The 19336-nt window shown below is 41.5% G+C and overlaps 1 protein-coding gene across 1 annotated transcript in view; it reads right to left on the bottom strand.

The window, feature by feature from the left end:
* Nucleotides 1-19336, bottom strand: part of IRAK3 (interleukin 1 receptor associated kinase 3) — a 57047-nt gene that overhangs the window by 17553 nt on the left and 20158 nt on the right. Inside the window, exons 4-9 of the mRNA XM_058673789.1 lie at nt 19307-19308; nt 19138-19192; nt 17165-17316; nt 12676-12740; nt 3613-3727; nt 2448-2566 (exon numbers count right to left, since the gene is read on the bottom strand). Of these exons, the coding sequence (XP_058529772.1) occupies nt 2448-2566; nt 3613-3727; nt 12676-12740; nt 17165-17316; nt 19138-19192; nt 19307-19308 (508 nt within the window). The remainder of the gene's footprint in view (nt 1-2447; nt 2567-3612; nt 3728-12675; nt 12741-17164; nt 17317-19137; nt 19193-19306; nt 19309-19336) is intronic.

Below are 19336 nucleotides of genomic sequence, written 5' to 3'. Positions count from 1 at the left end.
TGACGATGCAGGTAAATGAGAAGAGTTAAAAGTAAAACAGACTGATGAGCCAGCATGTTGCTTAGCCTGTCCCTGCTAATCCTACAGCTTCTTGACTAGTAGTGGGAGGAGTTGCCATGGTGTAAGTATGCACGGTTTGCTAATGGGTCATTTATCCTGAAAGATGGAAGCTAATGTTTGTTAGTAGCATTCTGCAGAGAAAAATAAGACTTCTAAATACTAGATTCTAGAGTCACATCTCAAGTGGAATATCTGCTTTGTAAAAACAAAGGATGGGAGAAGGGTGAGAGGAAAGCATGTGAAAGCATGTGAAAAAGAAAAATCATTGAGTCACATTTTTCAGAGCTCCATCCAACAAAGTCTTCCTCCGTGATTGTGCAGCTGTGTGGTGCCTCTCTGTCCCTCCACCGCCACTGCCCAGTGCTCTCCTCAGCTCCCTGGGAGGCTCCTGTTCCATTGGAAAGGAAGGCTAGGCTGATAATGGCCCACACTGGAATCCCAGACTGGGGAATGTCCTTGGTAGCTGAGTTGTTTCACCTATATTACATCCCTGGTCACAACTGGAGCTGACATAGGGGAGCCAAGCCTAGAGTACTCTGCCTACCTTTTGTATGAGGAATACTGTTGGAGGGCACTCCAGCTTCACAGCTGCCTCATGGCATCCGTAGAGGCTTCTTTTACAAGAGCCCAGCTCATGCTCCCCAGCTTCCTTTCTTCTTCCCTTCTTCACCACTGTTGTTACTGAAAACTCTCACCCCAAAAATCTACATGTGAATCTCTGTCCCTGAGGCTGCAGCACCTTCCCTGCTCCCCGCCCAGATGTCCCCGCTGCTCTAAATGATGGTCCTCCTTCCCCTTCACTCTTCTGTTTTAAAAGCTTTGATCATTTATTTTGAAAGACAGAAAGACATGTGGAGGGAGATCTTCTACCTGCTGAGTCACATCCTAACTGCTGTAAAGGCCCAGGTTACGCCAGCTTAAAGCTGGAAACTTGAAACTCCATCCTGATCTCCCATGTGGGTGACAAGGGGCCCAAACACTTGGGGCATCTTCCACTGCCTTCGTAGGCACATTAGCAGGGAACTGGATCAGAAGTGAAGCAGCACTGCCAGAGGGATGCAGACATTGTAAGCAGTAGCTTAACATGTGCCACAACAACTCTCATCTCTCACCCCATTAAAAATCCAAAATCTAGGTAGCTTCTCCCTTCCTCTCCTCTCTGTCACACTCAGCTTTCAGGAAAGAACTTGATAAATGTAGTCATGAAAAGGAAACAACAAAATTAATATATTGACACCTGAGATTTAAAAATAAGCTAAGGGTTACTTTGAGCCAAAGGAAGGATATGAACAGCAAATTCCAGATAGTTTTTACTTAGTAAAACCTATATCCTTAGTGTTGGTTGCAAGCTGGGGAGAAGACAGATGGTGTTCAGTGAGGGGGTGATGTTAATGAAGGATTTCAGCAACCCCTGGGATCTTTGCTGTCTCCCTGTCCAGAACTCATAAGGGTGTGTCGGCTTTGAGCTGATTTTAGTGAATACATCTCCATACCACAACATGAATTCCCTCCACTTCTCCAGGAGCAAATAAAATTCTAATCTCTTCATATGGAGCTCATTTCCCCAGGAAACTTACAAGAAGAAGCAATCAGTCCCTCTGCTACCAAAGTCAAATGCACACCAAAAGCTTTTTGAAGACAACAGGGAATGGTTTGGGGGAGGAAGTAGCCTTTTCAAGTCAGGCTGCCCTGATAGTTACCAAAGGTGTACTGGTTTACCTTGGGATGGGTACAAGACAAAGGACACAGGGAAACATTCACTGGAGGGCTTTTTGCCACAGAATACCCACTCAATCTGCAAGATTCTTTATATAAACTGAAGAAAGAAAAGAGATTTAAGATGCTGTTTCCAGTTTTATCATATCACAAAACCACATACTGGGGTTGCTGTTTGCCTCGTCACAGATAAGAACTTAGAGTTACGAGGCATAGGCTCTGGGGGATAAACAAGACATCAGAGACTCAAGGACAGAGAATCTTCCTCTCCACTTACTTGTGTTATCTTTCTAGGAATCCCAGTACAAGTTACTTAACCTTTCCTTAAGCCTCAGTTAAAAGTGTGAGATGAATCAATACAAGTTCATTCTCCAGTCTGCAAACAGGTGTAATCAATAAGATACACAAAACTATCTACCTACGTTGTTCATTAATAATTCCCAAAGATATTAATTCTCTCTTTGGCAACACAAATGTAGCTTTTCAAAATTCAGCAGATGCATTTTTATTAATGAAAAAATCATATGTGAAATATTGAGGAGAGAGTTCTGAATACATACATGCATGCATACGTGCATACATACCAGAAAAGCTAAGTTCAGAAAATAGTGACTTACTTGAAATGATGCAAGGGGCTTTCAGGTGTGACCTAAAGATCTGGGGTCATTTACCTTGATATACTGCCGCAGATGACTGAGCATGGTTGAGTGTTGTGCAAGTACTGAATGGCTCTGGATATGCCTATTAATATACTGGTTCGAACATCCCAAGAGAGTGGAGTCATGCCATCCTAAAAAAAATGACAGAGGTTGGTTTGCTTGCGCTTTGTGAGTAAAAGTAATTGAAGCATTCATTGTATAGAAGTATCCCAAAACAGAAACAGGTGGCAAGTTAAACCTGCTGAAAATATGTCTTGGCTTGTCACTGTCTACTTTTTCAAATTCGAGATGTAGAGTGATAACTAGACACAGATATATCCCGCATCTGCTGGTTTATCTCCAAATGCCTGTAATAGCTGAGACTGGCCAGGCTGAAGCTGAGAGACAAGAACTCAGTGCAGGTCTCCCATGTTGGGTTGCAGCTGTTCAGCTACTTGGACCATCACTTCTGCCTCCTAGGGTCTACACTGGCAGAAACTGGAGTCAGGAGCTAGCACCAGGTATTGAACCCAGACTCTCCAATGCACAATGGGATCTCTTAGCTCAGTGTTCTAATGCCTAGGCTAATATCTGCCCTTCCACCATCAACTTTTAATTCCAAACGGGCTTCTCTGTATCACCAGCTACTCTTCTAGGCTTCTTGATAGCAATGGCTAGCAAGGTGACATTATTTAAAATTTCATTAAGTAAGATTTTGAAATTACCAGTGGCAGAATAGTGTGGGTGACTGAAAAAAATCTGGTTTATTGTCATTTGGAACTGAAAGTTCATTTTTTGAAAACAATTTTGAAATATACTCGTCAAAAACATTTTACAAAAAATCATAGACTTTTCGTTTCTGTCCTTCATATTAAATGATACACTGTATAAAGTTACACAATTTAAAATTATCTGAAAAATAAGGGCAGATGATGTGAACCCAGTAGAAGAATGAAATCAATAAGGAATAGAACCTAATAAATCTTTTGATAATGTTGTTGTATAGAACTCTATAATTCTGGTTTTAATGTAACCTCCTACTGGTAAGAAATTATTTCACAGACAGCGTTTCTACTTCCTTGGGAAAGCCACTCCTGGACATCCCCTCATGCCCTCTCAGCTCTCTCAAAGGGCTTCAGCAGCTCCCTTGGAGTGTCAGAGGGTCAAAGGATGGGGCAGAACAACAGGCATGACTTACCATACAGTGTAATCTGCCCAGAAGTGTTCCGTTTCTCATGTATGGATATACCAGACAGAACTGATCAGCTTCTGCAAAATATGCAGCCAACTCCAGTATGTTTGGGTGACGAAACCTTGAACAAGAAGATTGATAAAGCCACCACATTGTTTGATCAAGTTCAAAACACACAACGTCTTCGGGGATTACAAGATGGGTGTAAGCAAAAGACTGGCATACAAGATAAATTTGGCCAGGGGGGTCCAGCAGCGTGGCCTAGCGGCTAAAGTCCTTGCCTTGAATGCGCCGGGATCCCATATGGGCGCTGGTTCTAATCCCAGCTGCTCCACTTCCCATCCAGCTTCCTGCTTGTGGCCTGGGAAAGCAGTCGAGGACGGCCCAATGCATTGGGACCCTGCAACCGCATGGGAGACCTGGAAGAGGTTCCTGGTTCCCGGCTTAGGATCGGCATAGCACCGGCTGTTGCGCTCACATGGGGAGTGAATCATCGGATGGAAGATCTTCCTGTCTCTCCTCTCTGTATATCTGACTTTGTAAAAAAAAAAAAAATAAATCTTTAAAAAAAAATTTGGTAAGGACACTGTCATTGGACAGGTGATGCAGTTTTGTTTTCACACTACTATAAAGAATTCTAACAAATACTTGTTACTCTTTTTGATCTTGACCATATAAAGATAAATAAAATACACAAATATAAGACATAAAATTTAAGAAAGTAAAGACTTTTAAAGGTTTGGGCAGTTGGGAACCTTATTAAATATAGGCAATGCTATTTGATGTTAACTTATTATTATCATTATAAAACAAAATGATTTGTATATTAAAGATAAAATATCTGAAATTGTCCATTTGATGAACTGAGGTGTACATGTTTAAGTGAAGTGAAAAATATCTGCAGACTGAATGCTGCTTCCATTCAACAACGTACTGAGCACTATTATGTCAGGTACTGCAAGAGGCACCAGTCACACAGCAGAAAACATCAGTATCTTTACAAAGATTGAGCTGACAGATTTAATCTATATGGTTAGTCAAGTCTGACATGGAAACACCTATCACTAATTTTCTATTTTAAAAAAACTATATTTTTGGGACGAGCATTATGGCACAATAGGCTCAGCTTCAACCAACAACACTGGTATCTCATATGAGCACCAGTTCAAATCCTGGCTGCTCTGCTTTCAATCCAGCTGCTTTCAAACACACCTGGAAAAGAAGCATAAAACCTCCAAAGTTTGTGGGATCCTGTCATCCACGTGGAAGATGAAGTCCCAGGTTCCTGGTTTTGAACTGACCTAGACCTGGCTCTTGCAGCCATTTGTAGACCAGTGGATGAACATCAATCAATCAATCCAATCAATCTCTGTCTCTCAAACATACACAATCACCCTCTCCCTCTCTCTCTCCCTGCAACTCTCCCTGCAAATATTTTTTTAAAAAGACAACTAAACATCTGGCCAGAATTGTGGCATAATGGGTTAAGCTGATGTCTGAATTGCCATCACCCCATACCAGCACTAGTTCAAGTCCCTGCTATTCTACTTGTGGCCCAGCTCTCTGCTAGTGTGTCTGGGAAAATAATGGAATAAGACCCTAGTGCCTGGGCTTCTGAGGCCAATATGAAAGATCCGGATCAGGCTCCAGGCTTCTGGTGGCCCAGCCTTGGCCACTGTGGCCATTTGGGGAGTGAGCCAATGGATGGAATCTCTCTCTCTCTCTCTCTTTTTCTCTCTCTCTCCCTTCCTCCCTCTCCCCCATAACTCTTTATTTCAAATAAATAAAATAAACAATAACAAACCCCTATATTTTGTTTGGAAGGTAGAGAGACACACAGAGAGTTCCTTCTGCTGGTTTACCCTGAAATAACAAGGACTGGCACAGAACCAGGAGACTGGAACTCAAGCCCATGTGAGTGGCAGAGTCCCTGAACCATCAACCTGCTGCCTCCCAGGGTGTATAACGGTAGGAGCCTGGAGTCGGAAGCAGAGCAGGGATTCCAACCTAAGTACTCCCATACAAGATGTGGGCATCCCAAGTAGCATCTTAATTGCTGAGCTACACACCTGCTCCATTATCAACTTACTTTAAACTGCAGATACCCATGTCAATATAACATACATTTCTCAGGCTCCTTTCCTAATCTTCATTTATTAACAAAAATCCTATTCCTTGAATGTGTGTCATCATTATGAAGACCAATAGAGCCCAAGTGACAACCATGAAGTAAAAATTATGAAATAAGTGCATATTGTGAAATCAAATAAAGACAATAATCATTTAGTGTACATCTATTATGTCCTGGGTATAGTTGTGGGTATTAAAATTAATAAATATGTCAAATATAATACTTATAAAGTTCTATTGTTTCTTTAGTAGTAAAACTGATCACTGATCATCACACATCAGCCCACACCAATACTATGGATGGGGGCCTCTTTGGCAGTGATGGGTATCATTACCCAACTGTTTGGTGGAGTGGTGGAGTGGTCACATTTGGCAGGGTCAAGACTGTATCCAGCATGCAAGAGAACTTGGTCTGGGGGTAGACTCTATGGGGTTGTGTGGGCCCAACCCTGTGGAAATACAAGTTCCCCTAGTTGGACACCTAACAGGGTTGAGGTTCCCACCAAGGGGCGCGAGTGCTGGAATGGGGGCTGCGTTCTATCTAGGAAACAGCTGGAGTCACCCGAGGCACTAGTGTGGGCTGGGATTGGATGCACCAGGCCAGTTCAGACCCCAACACCATCTGGTGTCATGGAGAACCACAGGGTAGATGTGGGACTGACTAGGTTGGGTCTCAACCCCCTACTGAGCCATGTGTGAGCTGTATGTGGGTATGGACGAGCCATGGCTGGGCTGAAACATCCAACAACAAGAACCAGAATGGGGTGAAAGCCAGCCGGGAAAAGCCACTGTTTCTGCTAGGACAGGAGGTGAACTGAGTAGGGTTGGCTCAAGGACCCCCTGGTATGTGCAAAATCTGGCATTGGGAGGGGTTCTGATGGAGGAGCCTGGGCAACTCCTCTGGCAGGACACAGTCCCTGCAGGTAAGCACAAGAAGCATGTTAGGAAACGCCCAGAATAGGCCATGGAAAGTTTCCCACTGGCACACATTCGGCATGGGTCAGGAGCAGACCAGGCTGAATCAGTTCATGTCATCCACTGGCAAATCCGAACACCAGAACAGAGTGTGGGTTGAGCCGGGTTTGGTTGCAACAAAACCAGTACACATTATGGAATGCCAGGGTGAGGTTGCCTGTACTGGATTTGACTGCAGCACCCAACCAGCACACGTGAGATCCAGGAAGGGAGGGACAGAGCTGGCAGGGGGATCAAGGGGCTGGTCCCCTTGCCGGACAGCTACTCCCACTGGAGAGCGTGGGCTGGGATGAGGGCAGACCAGACTAAGCAAGGCTGCAACACCTGTGCGCTGCATGTGGACTAGATTAGGGAAAAGCCAGGCTGGGCTGATTATTCCTGTGGGTGCAAGCATAAATTGGAGCGGGTGAGGGATGTTTGGGCTTGGCCGCAGCATCAGCTGGCAGAAACTGGCACTGGGAACTAATTCTGTCAAGTCAAATCACAGAACCACCTAAAGAGTGCATAAACCATGACTGATAGAGACCTGGGAGGGAAAAAGTGGGTTCCCCCTTCCTGGGTCACTAGTCCCACGGAAGGGCATGAAAACTAGGACGGGGGCTGGGGTGGCTAGACAGAGAGGCACTCAACAACATCCGTGAGGGCTGGATGGTTGAGTTGGTTAGATGGAAATAAGCTTTAATACCCATTGACAAGTACAAGAGCCTAATGGGATGGGGGACAGACTGGTCTACTGCTACACATTCTGGCAAACCAGGGTAGGGGGTGGGCCTGACGGGGGTTATTGTGGGTCGCCCCGACTAGGCTGCAGCTCCCACTGGTTTATGTAAGGGCCGAGTATGTGCTGGGCAGAACCAGACTGGACTACAACACCCATTGGTTCCAGTGCAACTCGGGACTGAAAACAGAACCAACCCAGCAATTGCAACCACCAGCTGATGGGGGTGATGGACTGTGCCAGGCCCTGTGCGTGCTAGAACAAACAAGAATCTGGTCTGGGAATACCTCAAGGTTTCTTTGGAGATCTCCCCAATCGAACTGCTGGACTCAGAACTCTAACCAGGAAAGGACAGAAGACAGAACAGGTCAATCATTCATCTCAGCTATATGTTGGCAGCGAAATATGGGGCAAACGGAGACTTTATGATGGACCATATCAATCAGTGGACGACCTCATCCAGCGAAACTGGCAGCGATTCATAACTGGAGAACTATTAAAACCACTTGAGCAAATATCTCAGAGCATGCTCTACATCCGGGACTTGGGGTGGGCGGGAAACCGGGTGGAGCTTCTCCCTCAATATCCCCCTTTACCTCAGATACAAGATGGAAACAATATGGACATAATAGTATTACCCACTTCCCTATACCCCCTGAACCTTTTTTTTTTTAACCGCAATTAACTATGTAAAGATTGTCAACAACAATACAATAAAATAAAAACAAACAAAAAAAACCTTTATTCTACCTTTATGCGTATGTGTGCTTTCCAAGTATTTATGTGTTTATGCATGTGCGTGTGTGTGCGTGTGTGTGTGTGTGTGTGTGTGTGTATACTTTAGAAAGTTTCTGAGAAAATGAAATTGGTATGTCTGTTCTGATGCAAAAAAGCTTGGCTTTTATGCATGTGTATATGTACTCATACATGTGTGCATGAACACGTGAGGACGCCTCCAAAGGTTTGTGGGAAAATGGATCTACAAGCCATGCTAAATTATTTTCAAATAAGCAAATTTTTATTAATATTAATTTCCATGAACTTTCTGAAGACCCTTCTACATACATGTACAAATACATTGATAGACTTTTAGCTTTAAATAGACAAAAATGGTGTCTTGGGAGGTTAGGCAGCAGAATAGGCTTTTTAAAAACAGTAACATCTAACCTGACACCTGAAGCGCAATGTTTTTGCTTAACATTAAGGATACTACCTGAAGAATTCTAAGTTTCTTACACTATGGCTTCTTTTTTTTTTTAAAAAAAGTGATATTTATTTATTTATTTACTTACTGATTTTTCATGATACAGTTCCTTTCCCACCCTCAGGGATTTCCTCTTCCTCCAACTCCAATTACCCCCCCAACTGTTTTCCCCTATATCAATACAATTATACAGTTCTTCAGCAATAGCCACAAGTCCATCATGCTTCTATTTAAATGTATCATGACACTGCAGGTATAGACAACGGTAGTAATTACGGCTTCGGACTTTTTCCCCTTCTTCCTCAGGAAAGAGAAGCTAACAATTCCTGAGGATCTGGTGCTTGGCTATAGATTTAATCTTTTATTTCATTTTTCAACAAGAACCTCAGAAAGCAGGTGTTTTAATTCCTGCTTTCCTGCTCAGGGAAAAGAGCTAACTTGCCCATATTCACACAGTTAATAGAACAACCAGAGATTCCAACCAAAATCTGTCCTAGCTCCACTTTGTCTGCTCTACCACCTGTGCGTTGCATTGTTCATCTGCAGCAGGGACTTATAAATGCTTGCTGAACCAACTTTAAGAGGCACCACATCTGTCTAACTCTTCAGCTTTTTATTATGCAAAATCCTGCTGATTTAACAGGTTGTAGCCAAAGAAAAGTTGGTATGGGTTCCTAGGTTTACCAATATTTTTACTTCATGTTCCTCTGTTCCCTACCACAGTAACTTCTAAAGTACCCATTGTTGTACTAGATCAGTTTCATTTAAAAATAGGGGAGGGGTGGGAGAACCCAAGTGTCTATGTAACTGTGTCACATAATACAATGTAATTAATGAAGTTAAATAATAAATAATTTAAAAAAAATAGGCAAATGGTCATTTTTGCTCAATGAGCCACAGAGCAGAGTACCAGAAATAGATGTGTATAGACGATATCTGTTTTTTCTGTTTTTGAATTATTTTTCCCAGAAAAACCAACCAGACAGTGAAGTAGGTCAACTGTTTGAGAAGCTGAAGACAGCATCTTGATATAATTTCCATCCGCTGCTTTTCATTTTACAGATATGGTCTGAATCAGAGTAGGTGAGGGATTTTGCATCACAGCTTTTGGTATATTTCCATCCTACCATTTGACTAATTTACTGAAACTGCCTGCGTATCGTTGCACTTCTCTCCTCCTCTCACTTCAGGAAGCATCTTCTGAGAGAAGGCTGTGTCTACCATATACCTGGATGTCTAAGAAGCAAGAAAGTGGCCACAAGACAGGTAACATGTGTAAAAAGAATATAACATCTGCATCTTCATCTTCAAAGTGAGGAAAACACAGAACTTACTTCATGTGATTACATAGAGGATAAACAAATTAAAACATGTAATACATTTTGGGACATATTTAATAGTAAATTAATAGTAGCACAACAGATAATAATAATGGTATTCCAGGAACCATTAATATCATGAAGCTGCTGGCTCCCTAACTAACACATAAAGTAAATTCAACACTATGAAAAATATCAACAAGATGGATCCTGCACAGTAGTCTAGTAGCTAAAGTCCTTGCCTTGCATGTGCCTGGATCCCATGTGGGTGCCAGTTCATGTCCCGGCTGTCCCACTTTCCATCTGGCTCCCTGCTTGTGGTCTGAGAAAGCAGTTGAGGATGGCCCAGGGTCTTGGGACTCTGCACCCTCTGTGGGAGACCCAAAAGATGCTCCTGGCTTTGGATTGGCTCAGCTATATCAGACTTTCCAATTTTTAAAAAAAGAAATGTATTTCTTATTTTAAAAAAAATTTCCAATCTGTTGCTGTTATTCATATGAAAAACGCCTCACTAGATAAAACAATCTGATCAGATGCACAAATGTCAAAGATAAAACCATAAAAGTATCAATCATGACAGAATGTTGAATTATAGCCAAATGCTTTGTCCGCACCTATTGAGATGATCATGTGATTTTTTTTTTTATAAAAGATCTATTTACCCTTATCTGAAAGGCAGATTTACAGAGAGGAGAGATAGAAACAGAAATATCTTGTACCTGCTGGTTCACTCCTCAAATTGCCACAACAGCCAGAGCTACTGATCTAAACGCAGGAACTTTGTACTCTCACATCTGACAGGTCTAAATATAAAACTGGCATTAGAGTACCAATCTGGATTACGGATGCAAATAAACATCTGATGCAACAATTTCATTTCTAAGAATTTATCTTGAGCCCGGCGGCGTGGCCTAGTGGCTAAAGTCCTCATCTTTAATGCCCCAGGATCCCATATGGACGCCGGTTCTAATCCCAGCAGCCCCACTTCCCATCCAGCTCCCTGCTTGTGGCCTGGGAAAGCAGTCGAGGATGGCCCAAAGCCTTGGGAATCCTGCAAACGCATGGGAGACGTGGAGGATGTTCCTGGCTCCTGGCTTCAGATCGGCATAGCACAGGCCGTTGCACTCACTTGGGGAGTGAATCATCGGATGGAAGATATTCTCTCTGTCTCTCCTCCTCTCTGTATATCTGACTTTCCAATAAAAACAAATAAATCTTTAAAAAAAATTATCTTACACATGCATTCAAACAGGTACAAATTCAGTCACAAAATTTTCATGTTGCTGTATTTTTTAAAAAGAACAGAAAAATCTAAAAATTCTTTAATCAGTCCAGTAAATAACAATAAAATATAGAAAGCAAAAAGTGGAGAAAGTTTATGCTACTTTACACATAAAAGAAGCACAATCAGAGAATAAAATACACACTGTCCTATGCAGAAACTATCTGTAAATACAGACCAGAACCTGATAACAAGTCAGCTCGGAGACTGGATGACAGCAGTGGCAGAAAACATTTCCTTGGCTTATCTTCCTATACTTTTGGGATTTTGAAATATCTGAATTGTACTTTTCCAAGCAAAACCAAAAACAAACAAACAAACAAAAAAACAAAAAAACAAACCCTTAAATGTAAAACTTCTATTACAATTTTGGATTTAGTTTACTATTGCCTGATAAGATGTTTTTATGATTAGCTTCTAATATTTTGACTTCTGATCCTGCATATATGAGCAATGATATTCAGCTTGGTGGTATAATGCCTGCTCTCCCCATCTCTCTCCTCCTCTTCCTTACATATCAGTCCAGAAAACATCTGAAGAGAACGTTTTCTATTTGTAAAGGGTGATGAGTGATCTCCACTGGCTTAGGGCCCTTCAACGAGGAAGACTGCACAGCTGCACATATGAGTACAGATGAAAGGGAAGTCATTTTAATTTGTCTCCAAGGACTCTCAGACTCACGAATGAATTCCCAAAAAATAATGTACACATCAAAAGCACTTGATTTTTGTCTAAAACTCTCTTCCTGGGGAGAGGTGAACAGATGAAGCGGTTTCTAGACTGGAAGTTCTCTAAGGAAGGGGGGATACAGTGAAATACATATACTCCTAATGTTCATCCACATTAGTCTCCCTGATTTCACCCACTTCCTTGTGACAGCTTCTTGTAAAAATATGTCCAAGAGGGGCCGGCGCCATGGCCTAGTGGCTAAAGTCCTCGCCTTGAACACCCCGGGATCCCATATGGGTGCCAGTTCTAATCCCGGCAGCTCCACTTCCCATCCAGCTCCCTGCTTGTGGCCTGGGAAAGCAGTTGAGGACGGGCTAAAGCCTTGGGACCCTGTACCTGCGTGGGAGACGTGGAGGATGTTCCTGGCTCCTGGCTTCAGGTCAGCATAGCACTGGCCGTTGTACTCACCTGGGGAGTGAATCATCAGATGGAAGATCTTCCTCTCTGTCTCTCCTCCTCTATGTATATCAGACTTTCCAAAAAAAATAAACTTTTAAAAATTATGTCCTAGTGAATTGCATAAATGGTCTATTTTAAAATATACTTTAAAGAGTACACCAGAGCAGATGTCAAAAAATGTACCCAGGGTTCTAAGATTCAACCCACATTTATTAAATGCTAGCCATGCCAAGTGCTGTCTCACAAAATCAAAAATGAACAAAGATGAAGCAGAAGAACAAAGGAGGGGAAACTGCAGATAAAATATACTTACAATAGTAAAACTTCCAGCTCAGATAAAAACTTTTTCCACTGTTTCTTGCATTGCATCTTTTTCTCCTAAATACACAAAATGAAAAGGAAAAAAAAAAAAACAATTAAGGACTTGTATTTCTAGAATTTTTAACAAGGTATGTATAGTCTTTCCAAAATTAAATTAATTCTTTCTTAGAAATGCATATGAACATTTTCCTAGGAAAAGGACCCTCAGCTTTCAAAAGGTTTTTAAAAATTCTATTAGTCTCTGGCCTGGCACAATGGCCCAGTCGCTAAATCTTCATGTTGCACACATGCATATGGGCACTGGTCCCAGCTGCTCCACTTCCCCTCCAGCTCCCTGTTTGTGACCAGGGAAAGCAGTAGAGGATGGCCCAAAGCCTTGGGGTCCTGCAGCCACATGGCAGACCTGGAAGAGGTTCCTGTCTCCTGACTTCGGATCAGCTTAACTTCAGCCATCGTGGCTACTTAGGGACTGAACCAGCGGACAGAGGATCATTGTCCCTGTCTCCTCTCCCTGCAAATCTGCCTTTCCAAAAAAGATAGATAAATCTTTAAAAAAGAAAAAAATCCATTAGCCTCAAAGTACATTTATAGTTAGGGCTTTTAAGTAAAAAAGATTTTCATTCTACACATCAGGTTGTCAAATTTCATTTTCAAGCTTTCATCATATTTTCACACATATTCAGTGAAACCCTTGAAAAATTGCCTACTTGATCTCACAGATAATCCAATTTGTGTTTTCTCTATTTTCCTACAAATTTTCACTAATTTGGCTAGAGTCATACTGACATGTTTCCAGTTCATCTTGTATTAAGTTTGAACAGATGGGCTTCTTCAGCAAATGAAATTGAACTCTTCACATCAGGGAAGCTTTGGAAATTAACCAACAGCCCGACACGTGAATATGGAATGGACTCCATATTCTACTGAGCATCTACACTCTTCCTAATACTATTCTTGATGCTTTCACACAGTTTATGTCATTGTATGTCCCTTGATCTTAAGTTTCTAACTTATACCAGGAAGGAGTTAAAGTATATTCCTAGGTCTATCAGCTGCAAGATTCTGTCATTTGCTCTGAGGGCAGTGTGCTTAGAGTTTGGTTCTCAGGAATAAAAAAAAGAGAAATTCTGGAAGTTATTGTCCAAGTTAAGCCAGAAAGAGATAATAAATCAGGCTAAAAAATCATTTTCCAGGAGCTACTCTGCTAGAAGTTACATTCCACAAGATCACAACTCTTGCACACGAGTAAGCTGGGTCTCACGTCCATTTCTAATACTTGCTATTTGTGCCTCATTATCAGTTATTCAATTTCCCTAAAGTTACAGTATTCTTAATGTGAAAAGGGGGTGCTTTTATGCTAACCTAGTACCCTAACACCTGGTGGTTAAAGTGTGGGCTTTGCACAAACAACTCCAGCCATCCTGGAGCTGGTGAGAAATGCTGCGCCTTCTCTGCACTCTGCTCAGATCTGCGGAGTCAGAATGTGCACTGTGAAAGGACAGCCAGGCGATGAGGCACACAGCAAAGCTCCAGCGCTGCACATCGCCTCTCTTCATCTCCTCAACAAAGTTAACTCAAGACAATGTCCCAATGTTCCAAGATCATTTCTCCCCTTGTGGCTAAGGCTCCATTAAACAATCTCTTCTTTAAAGTGTATGTGTCTTTGTGTGTGTGCACGTTCATGTACACATATGTTGGACTGGAAAAGGAGGAGACAAAGCCTAAGGACACAAATCCAATCACATTTCATCACCTTAAGAGACAGTTAAAATGCAGAGTGGGGCCAAGACAGTAGGACTAGGACATTGTACATTCCTCTGTTGTTTCCAGGCATTTTTATGCCTAGTGAATAGCAGCCAAATTCTTGAAAAGGGAAGGTACGAATCATTCAATTTGTCTAACAAACATGTACTGAGCAATAACTAAGGACCTAGCCTCAGAATAAGACATTAGGAAACCAAGCTAAGTCACAGCTCTTCAAAGACAGACATCCAGTGTGCTGGTGGAAGCAAATGAGGGAACCAAGGTCTTGTGGTAACTCAGAGTCTGCTGGTACATGCAGGAGGGTCTCAAGGTTAGGTCAGAGCGGCCAGAGATAGTCAGGGGAATAATACTCATCTTGGGACAAATGGGGAAGGAGATCAAGAAGCAATGATGCCTCATTCTAAAGCTAGACTCAAGGAAATAAAATTCTGAAATGGATTATGATCTGGGGGCAGCTTCAAAGAGAAGTGGAAAGTAGGTTATGTAGGCCTTCTGAAGAAGTGACAGATCATAACAGGCTGTACAAACAGGTCCAGGAGCATGTGGGCACAGATTTCCATTCAGTCACCTCTAGAGCAACAGCACTTCATTTGTTGAATGGTTTGGCCAGTATACTGCTTCTTTTATAGACTATTCATCTCAGGAATACAGAGATGTGGCATAAGATGCAATATGGGGGGCCTGGCGGCATGGCCTAGTGGCTGGGGTCCTCGCCTTGGGGGCCCCGGGATCCCATATGGGCGCCGGTTCTAAGCCCGGCAGCTCCACTTCCCATCCAGCTCCCTGCTTGTGGCCTGGGAAAGCAGTAAAGGACAGCCCAGGACTTTGGGACCCTGCACCCGCGTGGGAGACCCGGAGGAGGTTCCTGGTCCCGGCATCGGATCGGCGCTTACCGGCCCGTTGCAGCTCACTTGGGGAGTGAAGCATCGGATGGAGGATCTTCCTCTCTGTCTCTCCTCTTCTCTGTATATCTGGCTTTCCAATAATAATAAAATCTTTAAAAAAAAAGATGCAATATGGGGACATGGAAAGGTCACATTACTCATTTTATAGGCTCTGTAACATAAGCTATAAATGAGGAATCACTTTAGATCCCTCTCTCTCCTCCACTTCCCCATCATGGCCAACAAGACATTAGATTTGGATCCTTACAAATCAGCTCCTGAGTTTTCCTCCTTAATTCCACACTAACCTGTTTATAGCTAAAGTTCCCAACACTAACTATACACATGAATCCCTGGGAAACTTTAAAAATTACTGATGTCTTCCATCACCATTCTGACTTAGCAAGTTGGTATGAAGCTAGTTTTTGGTTGTTTTTATTTGCAAGGCATAGCGGAGAGCACGCACTCCCATTCACTGGATTACTCTTCAGATGTCCACAACGTGCAGGGCTGAGCCAGGCCACAATGAGTCAGGAACTCGATCAAGGTCTCCATGTGGATGGCAGGAACTCAATCACTTGACTAATCACTGCTACATTAGCAGGAAGATGGAATAAGGAATGGAGTTAGGTACACTCACGTGGGATGCAGGCATCTTAAATTCTTCGCCAAATGTCTGCCTTTGAGGTTAGTTTTTAAAAAGATCCCTCAATGATTCCAATACACAGTTAAGAGTTGAAACCATAATTTAAGCTTCCTCATTCCCTAGACTACATGGCTGAAATACTCCTGTACTAAGTCTTTCTGCTCAGTTTAGTTCTTTTCCCCAAACTCTGCCAAATTCCAATCCATCTTCCAACCTTGTCATCAAAATTGCACTTAAAAAAAAAAACAAAACTAAGACTTCCAGTCTCCTACTAAGACTTCCAGTCTCCTACTTAAAAATCTTCCCCATATTTAACCTACCTTTCTATCATCTACAACTGCTCCACTCACTTCACTGGATGAACTGGCATTCATGAGCAAGACCACGTTTCACACATGTACCCTCACGCCTTTGTACCCACTACCAGTTCTAAGCAGAAGATACTTCTGGTCCTTAACTATTGATCAATACTCTCATTCACCAAAACCCAGTGGAAAGGTCACTTTCTTCTATTAATTTTCCCATTGGCTTTCAAGAAATGTTTATTGATGTGATACTTTGTGGCAGATATTCTTCTGGGAGCCAGACACACTCTTCCTCTGGAGGAAGAGTGCTGTTATCATGTACATGCTCCCTTGACTTTCACACCAATCTCTGATAAAGCATTTTTCTCATGACAGTTTAATCTTTAGTTCATCTGACTATTCCTCCTGATGACTATTAGCTACTGGGGATGCAATTATGGCTTATTCATGTCACCCACGCTCAGATGCCCAGCCAGTAGGAATTTAGTAAATACTCTTTGTTGACTAACAAAGAGGAAAATTAAAAGTAGCTCTTTTGTCTCTGAGTGGTTACCTATCTCTTACCGATTCCTGAGTAAAAGCACTCCAGCACAACCAGACCCTCACAAGCAAAGTTTCAGAGGTCGAAAAGGCTTTTCTTAAAAATCTTTCTCATGTTAATGCATTATGGATGGGTGGGATTTAATTTCTACATCCTGTAAAACAGACCTTTCTATCTCAGCCACTTTTCCACTCACTTGAAATTGCACATCTTATGTCCATTCACGAAGTTTTATTTTCATATATACCTATTTTCAAGGATGATGAAAAATGATACATTTTAATATGGACTATGACCAAATAAATGAAATTGACATCCTTTGATAGTAATTTTTTCCATACCTGTTTAAATAATTTCACAGCATATGTTCGGCTCTGAATCTCCACTCTATATACTTTGAAAATCTCTCCTTCTCCAATTAGGAAATCCTTATGGAAATTTTTGGTTCCTTCTACAACATTCTGAAAGCTGATGGAGGATTTAAGCAATATTCCTTAGGAAGGAAAACAGAGGCAAGGTAAGTTAACTTTTCTCTTTGTAAGCATCAACACCACTATTATAACCAGGACTTCCACATTACATTTTCAAACACATCTGAGAGGCCGAACTTTGGTGCAGGGGTTAAGCTGCCGCATTGGATGTCTGCATCCCATATCAGAAGCCCTACTTTGAGTTCTAGTTCTACTCCAGATCCTGTCTTTATGCTAATGCACCTTCTAGAAGGTAGGGAGACAGGGTCAAGAATTTGAATCCCTATCCCCCAAATGCAGATTCAGATAGAACTCCAGCTTCTAAGGATTGGCTTGGCCCAAGCCATGGCTACTGCGTATTTGGGGAGTGAACATCTGCATAGAAGATATCTATCTATCTCTATTCCTATAATTTCTAAGAAGAAAGACATCGGAGTCCAGTGGAACATCAATAGAGGAAGGTCCAAGAGCCCAAATGGAAGTCCAACACATGTTTTTGGTATTTACTTGGGTTAGACTTTCACTGTTACACAGAGCAAATGATCCCTTAAATTCTTAAACAATAGCATGTAATATGAAAAATTACTTGGGGAAATTATCTTAAGATTCTGCTCCTTATTATTAGGCCAACATGTTACTGTTGACCCATTTTTGAACCTAAAACCACTAAAATACTATGGAAATGGAAATCCTGGTATAATTAAACAAAATTCTCCAAGCCTGCCTAATAGAACCATTTTTCATTAGCTTAGGTTGAATTCTTCTTCATAGTAAATTAGAAAGATATTTCAGCTTGAAAAACAAGCAAAAAGAAAAACATCCTAAGCAGAAATTTGAAGAAAACAAATGCTAACCACGAAGGAAAAGCTTGGTTAAATCCTTGCGAGACTAATTTTGACTGTAATGCCACAGCAGATAAGAAACATTCTAAGATATTTAATGTCTTATTACTGAAGCAACAAAAGCTTATCTAACTTTTAATTGTCTTTTCAATCAAAGAAGTATCAGATCTACTGACAGAGATTGGGCAAGGCAGCCTGAAATCGTCTTTAGAATTTATAGAGAGATTACCAGGCAGTAGTTCTTCCTTTAAAAACTAAACCAAACCAAACCAAACCAATCCAAACCAAAACAAAACAAAACAAAAAGTTAATTTGCAAAATAACTACTTTTATAATGACTCAGCATTTTTCTATAATCATCTTGAAATATTTCTGCTGCTGTTGCTATGACAATTTTTGATGTTCTATAAAACCTGACAAAATTTTAAAAATATTTTCTTAAGACATATATAAATTGCAAATTTTATTAATCACAACAAAAATGTTATTTATGTGAAAAGACCACAATTATGATCTTCATTAACCAATTTTTTTTTTTAATTTTGGAGAAGTAGAAAGACAGAGCTCCTGCCTATTGTTAGATCACTCCCCAGATACCCACAGTGCCCAGGACTGAAGCCAGGAGCTGGGAACTCAACCCATGTCTCTCCCCGGTGTAACAGGAACACAATCACCTGGGTTGTCACTGTTCCGTTTCAAGGTTTGGGCTGACAGGAAGATGGACTCAGTTTGTGCAGCCAGGAAATGAACCCAGGTACAAGGAATACTTTAACTGGCATCTCAGCCATCAAGCCAAAACCCCACCCCCTACCCGACGAATTCTTACCATAGTAATAATACATCATCTATCAGCACTATGAGTATCAATCAAAATTGAAAATGCTTTGACATCTATGAAAATTTTGTTCTAAACAGGAATAGAAATGATTAGTGTGTTAATCAGAGAGTTCCTCCCTTAACTTTACTTAAATAAAAGCAAGATTTTTAAGTCATTATTTTTACCTTTTTTATTAAGCTCAGGAATAAGAACATTATCCACTGTGACACTGGTTGCTTCCTGAGAGAAGAAATACATGTACTAAAGTAATTCCATTTTGTAAGTCTAGAAGGAACACAGCTTCAAGAGAAATCCAAAGCTCTCCCTGCGACTACGGAGTGAGACAGAGCAAACTACTTTAGGAGAAACCTAGCAGAAAGTAAA

This window comes from Ochotona princeps, chromosome 15 (assembly GCF_030435755.1).
Source record: "Ochotona princeps isolate mOchPri1 chromosome 15, mOchPri1.hap1, whole genome shotgun sequence".
Classification (NCBI taxonomy): Eukaryota; Metazoa; Chordata; class Mammalia; order Lagomorpha; family Ochotonidae; genus Ochotona; species Ochotona princeps.
This window is presented reverse-complemented; position numbering and strand designations above follow the sequence as displayed.